The sequence below is a fragment of the Hesperophylax consimilis genome, chromosome 16 (genome assembly GCF_061612785.1).
Source record: "Hesperophylax consimilis isolate HC1 chromosome 16, BYU_Hcon_1.0, whole genome shotgun sequence".
NCBI classification, from domain to species: Eukaryota; Metazoa; Arthropoda; class Insecta; order Trichoptera; family Limnephilidae; genus Hesperophylax; species Hesperophylax consimilis.
The window spans coordinates 33,791,588-33,803,736 of record NC_142851.1 but is presented as its reverse complement, the minus strand read 5'-3'; the positions used below and the strand labels follow the sequence as shown (position 1 = coordinate 33,803,736).

At 31.5% G+C, this 12,149-nt stretch overlaps 1 protein-coding gene across 2 annotated transcripts in view; it reads left to right on the top strand.

The window, feature by feature from the left end:
• The first annotated feature begins 3,300 nt into the window (after positions 1-3,300).
• The window catches only part of LOC149417095 (phospholipase A1 4-like), a 32,092-nt gene continuing 23,243 nt past the window's right edge, over positions 3,301-12,149 (top strand). Inside the window, exons 1-2 of one of the 2 annotated variants that reach the window (XM_089640762.1) lie at positions 3,301-3,326; positions 3,856-4,094. In XM_089640762.1, coding sequence (XP_089496888.1) covers positions 3,914-4,094 — 181 coding nt within the window. In that variant the 5' untranslated portion in view covers positions 3,301-3,326; positions 3,856-3,913. Of the gene's footprint in view, positions 3,385-3,855; positions 4,095-12,149 lie in introns of both variants that reach the window. The other variant, XM_089640761.1, reaches the window with a different exon arrangement.

Here is a 12,149-nt window from a genome sequence, read left to right as displayed (position 1 = left end):
CAGGCCAGTGTCGGCCAGAGCTCAAGCCGGAAAGGTCGTCTTTGTTCCGGCCCGAATGTACGGTGATTTCTTTTACGTATTTATTTATTTAATCAAACGATTACTTTTAATTCTATTAGTGAAATTTTCTGTTTTTTATAATTTAACTCCTTCCTCAAGTGAGTAAAGGTTTTTTGTATGTTTCACCAATATAAAAGAAAACATTACTTTTTTTCAATTGTTTATACTTAAAATGTGCACAGTGGTCATGTTTCAGATAAATTTGGACATTGTTAAAAAAATATGAAAACAGTTTATTTGGTAGAAGTTTTTTTAATTCTTAAGTTTCTTTATTTTAATATTTAAATATTACCTTAAATATTATTTTGAATAAAAAGTTCCGCTGTTATGTGCGATTTTTATTTGTAATTGTAACACCTAAAAATGATTATCAAGTAAAACTTATTTCATATAAAAAGTATTTCAAATATAATAATTATAAACAATGTAGTTTCTTTTTACATATAAATTATATTATTTGGGTTTCAGTCACACCAATTTTTGGGCACAGAAAAATTGGAACTGATTGTGAAGAACTCAGACATGCCATATATACCTAATATAATATTTTAACCAAAAATTGCTTTACTTTAAAATGCAAACAGATTTTTAAAGAATTAACTGGGTCTGCCCTAGTATAAGGTATTATACAAAGTGACCGGTATAAAATTTTGGAAATTCGAAAGTTTTTTTTCCATAAAACAAATACTCTACATCGAAAGTTTTTCTCCATACAGACAATCAGACATATGTTACCTATAAAGTACCTAAAGTCATTCGAATATTAAAAAGAGTTATTCATCTTTTAAGTTTAGATTATTAGATCATTTGTTGTAGATAGAATTGTACAATTATCTCCCCAAGTTACTGCACTTACTTACGTTGAAATGATTTTCAAATTTAAGGTAAAATTTAACCAATTTATAATAAATCTCTTGGCTAATATATACGTACGTTTCAGTTAAATATGGGAAAACAGAAGACAAAATGAGTTTTATCCCGAACAAAATGACGGCACCAAGGAAAATGCTTAACGGAATTGAGACGGTACTACATAAATAAACACTTAAAAGTAAATTTTTGGGCTAAATTCTCTACAGAACATAATTGTAAAATGACAGCTTAATTAATTTTATATATCTATAAATATGTAGGTATATACATGTATACGCACTCGATAAACTTCCAGCGATTCCTGAGCTTATTCAATTTGGAGTATAAGAAGTACATTCATTTTGGTTTCCGATGACATATTTTTTCCACTTCAAAAGAAAAACAAAGCATTGGACGGTGAAGGTTTTTTGATATCGAAATACTGACATAAAATTTTACCCATTAAATCCCACCTATGTATTGTAAATTCCTCTCGTCCTACAATGAGTTCTGTAACTCATCGGGATTGCTCTAGCAAGAAATAAAATCTAAAATCTGAGATGTAAAAAAACTGTAATGTACGAACTATTTTCTATGTCAAAGTTTTATTATTAAAAATATTTTATTTTTCTATTTTTGTACTGTTTCGTATGTGAAACTTATAATTTTGATATCAAAATACCAATGTAAAATTGTACCTAATTACTCCCACCTATGTATTGTAAGTTCCTCCCGTCCTACAGTGTTTTTTAACTCATCGGGATTGTTCTATCAAGAAAAAAAATAATAACAAAAAAGTATTTGTGATTTATGATTATTTGGGATGCCTTGCATACTGCAGATGATTATATACTGTATGTAGATACCACGATTTTCAAAACACCATGCAAATTATGCAATTCATTAACTAATGCCAACAATAATGAAAATTATTATTATCATTTTAAATTTATAATTATAAAACTTGTCCGTGTGAAATCAAACTATGTCACACTGTGCGAAATTTTGACCAACGCGGGGCGTAAACGAAATGTTTTGGGCTATAGTATTACTCTAAGGGCTATAGCCGCGCCCACTAAAAACGCCCATAACTGATATTATTTTGACGTCTTATGTCCTCTTAAGCGTCGCCTAGGGATAATACCCCAAAATAAAGTAAGAATACTAGCGACGTAAGTGAAGAAACCATGCACAAAAAAATGCGATTCGCATCCTTGGTGTATTCGCAGACTGACGGTTGAATTTGCCCGAGCAAATCTCTGAAATAATGTGCGAATCTTAACAACATAAGTGAATAAGAAGTCGTGTCAAAAAATATTCAGCGCGCGGCCGAGCGTATTCGAAGGATCTACGGTCGAATTTGCTCTAGCAGGTCTACGAAATTGATCTTTCCTTGGGGTTCATTTTAATTATTTCAGATGAAAGTAGTACTAAAATCTCAGATGTTTCTTGAGGAATACCACCTCGGGAAGTTACTAATTCATCAACTAGAAAAATAAAATCTGGTGCTTACCTCTAATTTTATAGTTCAAGCCGTTTTAAATAAAATATTTTAATTTATTAATCTTAAAAGGTGAATTACACCTAGCTAGGTACTAAAAAGAAAAAAAACTAACCTAACTTTTGTATTTCGAACGTGGAATTTGTGTTGATTAGATTGATTGTTTTTTTTTTTTTTTTTTATAGTGAATATATAGTGAATAATATTTAATATAGTTAATTACTAGATTGGTTCAATAAACTTGAATTTGTTTGAATTTAAACGTCATTAAAAATTGGGACTGATCCTGTCAAGAATTCAGACAAGCGATAAAGTAATATAACCTATAATATAATATCTTAACAGAAAACTTTTTTAATAGTCATTTTCAACATAAATTTTTATTTTCATAGGTCCAAATTTCTATTAGTTATTAATAATTCATAATATTAAAATTACTCAAAAAATTATAATGTTTAAAGATTTCAATATTAAAACTCGGATTGGATACTTGATTATATTTTTTTAAATGCGAGTCTATTAAAAAAATTACTATTAATTGTATAAATTATTGCTTTATTGACTACATATAAGCAAATTCGGACGGGATTGCAGATTTCACGTATTAAATACTGTTTATTCAAAGTTTTATTCATATTTTCCACTAAAAAGCACTTCATTTTGATTTCCTGTAAACACGAGCTACGCGACAAAACGCCAATGATAAAACGTAGGCATTTAATTCCATCATATTCCATGTTTAGTGACGCCTTTTTTTACATAATATTTAAACTTGAAAGTCACATAAAATTGATCGTGACCTTAAAATAAAACGCAACAATTCTTTCTACCGCCAGTCGATAGTGCCTACCGAAGCTAATATTTAGTCAGTCAGTCTGCGCGTCTCTCGAAGGTAGAACCGATGCGGGGAAAGGTGTCTTAAAATAACCTGAACAATAAAATTACGCTACATATTACGAACATTCATACAAGTAATTATTTTGTAGATTTAATGATTGCACGCATCAAATTGCATTTAAATAAAGAATAAACTTATGTGAACGATCTTTAAAAAAAATATTAATTTAATCCTTTATCTGTGGATTTTTTAACAACTTTCCCGCCTTTTAGCATTGCACAAATTTTGCATGTTGCATAAACTTGGGTTGCATTTAAAAAAATAATCCGTTTCATTAATCTGTGGTTATTTTTGACAGCTTTCCCGCCTTTTAGCTTCGTAAACATTTTATTGCACACGTCGCAGGTTGTTTAAATTTGGAATTCGATTCTATACGGTTTAATTGTGTTATCTGTGGTTATTTTGATAGCGTTCCCGCTCAAGGATTTTAAAATTTGATGCACGCTTCGAGGGATGCGTTCAAATAAATAGGAATAAACTAGTATCTTGTGTGACCGATCCTAAATAAGTTTTAATTGTTTTATCTGTGGTTGTTTTTTGACAGGTTTCCCGCCTAGCATCCTAGAATTTTTGCAGTAATTTTTTTAAATAAAGTTTTAGTGATGTGGTACCGAAGTGCGATTGTGTTAATGACAGTGTCGATAGCGGATTCGTTCCTTTTTGGATTTAACCTTTTCTCCCCCCTTCGAAGTAATGCGGAATCCAGACAACAAGTTTCCTTTCAGCCGCTATTCTCAATGAACAGTGCGCTTGGGAATATTGCAACACTCCTGTCAACGAAATGTAAAGAATGTTCATATTTTTATTATTACGCTAATCTTGTATTCAGGTGCGTGGTGAGAAATGTACGTGGTGATTTTTAATGTAATATCTCTTATTATTATTGTGACATGATTACTAAATAGTAAGGTGTCATCCATGTGGAATATTTAAAGGTCTTATGAAAATATATTTCTGATTCAAGCTTTTAATAATTTACAGTTATTAAATACAAAAAACCGACAAAATCGATAGTGATTTAATGTTTAAACATTTTATTTGGCAAATAACAGTCTTGACGTTTTTAACACTTTTTACGAAGTTCGGGAAAACAAAATTAACAATAATTGATGTATTTGTATTCGTAATTATCAATAAAAACGAACAGAAATAGTTATTAACACCACACAGCAATTTTTTATAACTGTGTCAACACTTAAACATAGCTTCCAGTGGTTTCCGTATAATTTTAAAATGAAATGGTATCCTCATAGTTATTCGTAAGAGTGTGTCATAAATTTCGACATTTTATTTGGATTTTTTTCCTTCGAATTTGAACTTGAAGTTGATAAAAATATGCGCTGCTTGGTGAGATCCAGATTTATCAAAACCAAAATTAGGAAATAACATCATTGTGTCAAGATTTTCAAAATAATGTCAAGTTCAGTTTGCACAACCCTGCAGGTATTAGCTCTAATCTCTTCATAGAAATTTTCTTCTTAAATCAATAAGTCCGTATTAAAAAAATTGGCGTATTTTGCAGAGATATTAAATTGTGAAAATGGAGAAAAAATATACTTATTCATTGAAGACAATATTATAGAAGACATAAGACCTATTTCATTTGGTCATATTTAATTGTATCATACATCGACTAAGAGCTACTAACAACGAAATTGGGTTTGATTAGCTCAGTGGTAGAGTAGCGCCCCGGCAAGGCTAAGGTCCTGGGTTCAATTCCTAGATGCCACCGTATCTTTTTCTCATTTCAAATTTTCAAAATCGCTAATATTATGTTCAATGATTAAATATTACAATTTGAGGTTTTACTCATTAAGTTATTCAAAAAATAAACTATATATTATGTTTGTTTTAGTAATTTTTTGACAAATTATTGAAATCTTTATTTAAAAATGGGTAGTAATAATTTATTTTTTTAAATGTGAAAAAAGTATACAATCCTCTTAAAGTTCCGTATTTTCTTTTACAATAAAATAAATTTAATGTAAATAATGAAATTATTGTAATATATTTAATTTATTTTATCATTATCACGCCATGTCAACTTTTTAAGTAAAAAAGTTTCGGCTTCCTTTTCTAGTCATTAACAGTCTCATATACAGGGTGTCCGGAAACTCGTAGTACAAGCGGGAAACTGGTGAATCTACATCACATTTGGAGTCGATTTTGTAGTATATATTTTTTTTATTTGAGCTTTCGTTATCGAGTAAATCGAGTTTGAAGTTGATTTTTTTTTTTTTTTTTTTTTTTAATCAAATTCTTATAAATTATTACTGAAGATCAAAGTACCCAACTAATTAAAACTGTTTGAAAGTAAAACAAATGAAGAAACTCAGATTTGAAGCATTATTTTGAAATCACCCTTCATTTAACCCGGTGTAATCATAAAATATTTCTGCTCTGCAGGGTTAAAACATCTGTTATTCAACCCTAAACACCAGAAAAAACTTTAACCCTAAAATAGCCGAAAAATATTTTTTTTTGGTTTTTTTTTTTTTGAAAATGCTCAAATCAAAAAACTTTATGTTTTTTTGGGTTCCCCATGTGGTGTAGATTCTCCAGTTTCCCGCTTGTACTACGAGTTTCCGGACACCGTGTATAATAAATATTAAAATTGTTTATTTTGACTGTAAAATTCATGGGTACCGCACCAGGGTACCTAGCACGGTCGATCGATAAAGGTTTTATCGATAATGTCGGTAACTTGTCGTCGTTCCCGAGCATGACAGCAGATCGCAAATGAAAAAAAACAGTTCACAACGATTAAGTATTAATAATTTATTCGACGTGAACCTATCTGTTCGTTGGCGTTCTGCAGTCATGCTCGGGAACGATGAAAAGTTACCGACGTTATCGATAAAATCTTTATCGATCGACTGTGCTAGATACCCAGGTATGGCTTACAAAATGAAACAAAATTGACAGTAGGATAATACCTACAGAAAACGATATTTGACAAAATAGCATTTTTATCAAAATAGGGTAAATCTTTGATTGGGCTCTCAAAAAATGTAAATAAGTTAAAAGCATAATTTTTTTTAGATATACCGTCTTACTAATTAGAATCTTACACGCCTGTTCAACGTTGGGGGATAATGTCTACAGTTGTAAGTTAAAATGATAACTTTAATCCATAATATTATTTATATATACATACAAAAAAGACTGTCTGTGACGGTGTGGCATTGTCTGTTATACAAATCTACAGTTTTATTCAGAGAATGGTAACGTTTTTGCACGCGTGACCTTCAAACCAAGAGAAAAGTCACTGTCTGCATGTGATTTCGAAAAACCATACCCTTTTTCTACTCCTTAAGACAGAATTTTTATTTGATTGATGACATTTTGCACACTTGATGTTTAAAATAAAAAGAAAATTACTATCTGCATCTGATTTAGAAAAACTCGGTGTGAATCCGGGCAACACGGTTAGGATAATAATAATCTTTTTTTTTTTGTATTAGGCAATTCACCCTAAAGAGAGTGCTATGTGCCGTTAAAGTTAAGGGAGATGGTTATAATTTTATGGGAAATCTATACGGGAATAGGAAAACTCAAATATTGAAGTCATTCAAGTCTATGAACTTGTATAGAACTGAGAAAATGCGAGAATTGTTGAGAGAAAGTAAATAAGGAATACTAAGGGGAGATTGGTGGGTGATTTTTATAAGTAAACGATAAATGCCTTTGAAGGATGAATGATTTTTACAATTAAAGAAAACGTGATCAAGAGTCTCATTTTCCATGCCGCACTGGCAGAGTGGACTATCTAGGACCCGGATTTTAAACAAATGGGATGCAATGGAGCAATGACCAATTCTCATTCTCGAGATACAGGATATAAATCTTTTGGATTTTTTTTTGCCGTGGAACCAAGGTTTACTTGGAATACGATTTTGTATTCCAGCATAAAAAGCACCAGTTCGGGTTTTCGTATTAGTCCAATTTTCTTCCCAGGAGCGGATCATGTTGGATTTAAGAATTGGGATGACGTCAGAGATAGGAATTCTAAAATCTAAAGGATTAGAGCCAGAAATTGTTCCAAGTTTAGAATAATAATCTTGCAATGTCTAAATGTGTAGTTGAACCAAAAAGTCATTGATTAAACGCTGTGAAATTTTGCATCCCAATGTCAAAGTGTTTGTGTACCAAGTTTAAAACTCATGTCTCAAGATGTCTAATTATTTAATTAACGTTTAGTGTTAAATTTACATGACTGAATTCAGCCTGAATATTAATTATGTTAACCTTAACTTCAAGTAAACTTTGAAGTCTAATTGTATATCCCATTTAAGGCGATCGACCTCGACGAATCGGACAAAATCTCGCATTTCTTTCAAAGATGGCGAAAAGGTTGAAATACCGCGTGTTTTTATTCATTTATTTATTCACGACATGCGTACATTGTTACCTATATGTAAGTTGGTCGGGAGTACAATAAGAAGTATAGTACATAACCAAATAGCATAATAAAACTAGTATTTATGATGTAAACATCTACAATACAAATTGTCAGTTATCAGTTATCATAGAGACTTGTCAAAAAATTCTCGATCATTGCAAAGGGTTATGATGTGTTCTGTATCTGTAATATTTCTAAGCGGTCAAATTTTAAAACCAAAAAAACATGATTTTGAATTACTTCACATTGCATCGTCTTAACATGAAATATGTTTTTGCGTTATTACTTAACGTCTGTGTTGAATAGGTATCTAGGTATTAGACGTTTGCAAAATTGAATGAATGAATTAAATGAATAAATTCAATCTTGTGACAAATTGATCTGATTCTCAATTTTAAACTGAATTGATTCTTCATTCCTTACCTTGGGTCATGCATCCTACGATTTTTAACGGCACCATAAATTATGAATTTATATTTTACAGTTAAATTATTTCAATGAATAATGTTATATTAAGGTAAAAATGATGTGTAATGTAAACGGTTTAAATATTATAATGTTTCGTCGGTATTTAAATATTATTATTATTTGAACTACATGCAACGAAAAAAGTGCGAAGCAAGAGAAACTAATAAATGATTATATTATTATTATCGTTTTCCTGCGTACCTACTTAATTTTAGTCGTAGATCTTTGGTAGATATAATATGTAGATTTGCAGATAAGATTTGATCAGTCGGTTGTCATAAAATATTCACATCAAAATGTAAAAATTTATGTTTATATTAGACCACATGAAGTGGAACCATATTAAGTTAAATAAAAAAAAATAGTTTTACTTAACTTAAGGGGTGAAACAAAAAACAAATATTTAATCGTAGACCGTAAAAAAAACTTAAATTCAACTGTGCTGGCCTGATATAAAAACACTTTTCTACCGATTTGCGTGTTTTAATATCCACTTTTATCACAATGTTATTATTTTTTCTAGTCAAAATATCATATATGTATTAATAAATTACATACTCCCGTCATGCATCGTTTAGAATACAGTCTTTCAGAAAGACAATCAAAATTTTATGGCTACTTTTATGAATGTCTGTTGATAATTTTCTAAACGGTAATGATTAAAAAATATATAAAAACAATAATAGTTAATTTATAGAGCATAGCTTTGTGAAGGTTCGCGGCAGGTGCGTTTTACACTAAATGCGATCGTTTGGTTGTTTTCTTTGGTGAATAAAAGGATCGAATAAAATGAATCAATTCACAATGCCATGGGAATTAGACTGAATCGATTCACCACTGTGGATAAATCTTCCCATGTATACTTGGTACCTAGTCAATATATTCTTAGAATCGTATGTTGTCATACATTACTAGGCAAGCGGTGGAAACAACGGGATTTGTAGTCCGTATTGGCTATTGCTTCTGCGGTGAAAGAAAAATCGGAGACTTCGGACAAAGTATTGAATAGATCATCGACGATTATGATAAACTTGACGATTCTTACGATTACGATAAACTTGACGATTGACGTTATTATATAACACACTAGTCCTAAGTGTACTTGAATCAAACTCGATCATCTGGGCTCCACATGAATTAACATACACTTTACGCATTGAAAGAGTCCACAAAAAATTTTTAAGGTTTTTATTCTCGCGGCTCTATGGACGTTACCCTTGGCTTTACCCATCGATTTATATATTAGGCATGACCAATTACCACTCCCTAGAGACACGTAGAGGTATTGCTTTGCTTAAATATTTTTTCCAACTAATAAACGGTCACTTATCTAATAATGATATACTGGCCCAATTAAATTTTTTTGTACCAGAGTCTCACTCTCGAGGACGTCATCACAATCTTCTATATAGTAGAGCAAGCCGCACTAATTTATTAATGAACTCACCTGTGGGGAGAGCTACGTGCTTTTTGAATGCGGTAGATAAGAAATTAGATTTATTTTTTGTGTCCTATAGCGCATTTGCGAGATTTTTGGCATTGCATATACACTGCATAAATGGTACAATTATAACGTCTTAGGCTTTATTACCTGTAATTGTTATAAATAAATGTACAAATTATATATAAATAAATAAATAAATAAATTCTTATAACCTGCGGTTATCCATCGGAGTCGTGATCGTTATTCGTTACATCACTATTATTTAACTGTAAAACGGTCAGTAGGACACCGTAGTCAACTTCAAAAAAACAAATTTAAAAACAATGTTTTTTCACTGCAATACATCTATTCCAGACGAATTCCGGAATAGCTGACCTTTTTTGTTTTAAGAGTCTACTGCCATATTTTTTATTTATTATTATTATATATTATTCCTCCCCAGGGACTGGAACTTACGGAATACCCCCTAATACAATTGCTTATATGTCAAAAATCATAAGTCATCCACTGAGTTATATATATAATCTAAGCATTTCTACTGGTTGTTTCCCCCATTCCTGGAAACTCACGCGTGTGAGCCCAATTTTCAAAGCTGGAGACAAGGCTGATATTAAGAATTACAGACCTGTTGCCATTCTGTCAACTATACCCAAAATATTTGAAATGATTATTTATAAAAAATTACATCACCAAATTATGCCGTTTCTAGGAGAAAACCAACACGGTTTCATGCCAAGAAAATCCACGGTATCAAATTTGTTAACATTTTCGCGATTGGTGGCCGTCGGACTGGACTCGAGACACCAAACCGATGTAGTGTATACGGATTTTGCCAAGGCTTTTGATCGAGTTGATCATGATATTTTATTACTTAAAATGTTTAAACTTGGCTTCGATCAACTGACACTTATCTTCTTCGCGTCATATCTAAAATCCAGAAGACAATATGTATCAATAAATGGACAGGAATCTAAACAATTCCCCGCCTTGTCAGGTAATCCCCAAGGGTCAAACCTTGGTCCTCTGTTGTTCCTAATACTTATAGACGACATCCAGGTCTGTGTAAAATATAGCAGATGTCTTTTATTTGCGGATGATCTCAAACTTTTGATGGAAATAATATTTTACGAAGACTGCTTAAAAATGTAATCTGACCTTGATGCTATAGCAGAATGGTCAGATAAAAACAAATTAGAATTTAATATAAAAAATGCGTAACAATGACATATACCCGCTCTCAGAAGCCCGTAGTTTTTGATTACATCATTAAAGAGAAAAAATTATGGAGAGTCAATAGCTATAAAGATCTCGGTATCGTCTTTGATCCCAAACTAACATTCTCGGACCACATATCACGACTTACTACAGCATGCTACAAACTCCTGGGGTTTATCACCAGAACATGTAAACAATTTCACGACCCAGATGCAATGATAGCCATGTTTGATGGCGTCATACGAAGTAAGCTGGAGTATGCTAGTGGTGTGTGGACTCCGCACCAAACTAAGTATATTAATATGCTGGAACAAATCCAGAAAAAATTCCTCAGGTATGTCTATATGCGGATGCATGGAACTTATCCAAGGTTCATGCACCATGTGGACTTACTTGAGGCAACAAATAGATTTAGCTTGGAAACTAGACGTCATGCAAATCTTGCAATACTTAGTTTTAACATAATCCATAACTATATTGATAGCCCGTTCCTCTTGGAATGCTATGGTTTATACGTGCCCGAAAACTTCAGCCGTAGTCGTCGACACGACTTACCTATTCAAAATACCATACGGCAGAACAGATATTCTAGCACAACATAGCATGACAAGAGGAATGGTGCTATTGAATGAAATCTCAGAAACACTAGATATATATAATTCTTCTTTAAATAGCCTAAAGTTTTTTTTGTATAATAATTATCTTCATAGGTGTTAAGATTGTCAAATTGAGAATTGTACAGTAATTGGATAATCTATCTGTTGTGCAATAAATAAATAAAAAATAAATAAAAAATTAAAAAAACTTTAAAAATGTCTTTTAAAACTTTATTTTTTATTTGGTTGACTGAGGAGTGATTCTTCCTCCCCAGGGATAGGAATCAGCAACACTAACACCTATGTAAGTCAAATTCTAATTGGATATAGTGGTTCCATGATAACTCAACACACTTTTAAAAAGTGATATAAAGTCATTAGAAACCATGAAAAATAAAATTTACCCAACCTAACCTAATTAAGTTTTTGTTTCATCACTTTCCATGACTTTATATAACTTTTTAAAGATGTGATGAATTATCCGGTCACCGGATATAGCATATTAACTGCTGTAAATTTGAAATATATTGTCATCCAATTTCAGAATAATGCGTGTGTGCCACCAAAAGTTGACCGAATGCATTGTCATCGACAAAGAGTCTATCTGTTGAGTTTCAGCACGATCTGGGTTAGTTTCCATTTCATTAATTCATCCATTCAATCAATAAAACCAACTGAAATTGAACTTTTCAGTTTCAGGCAATTTTTCTTTT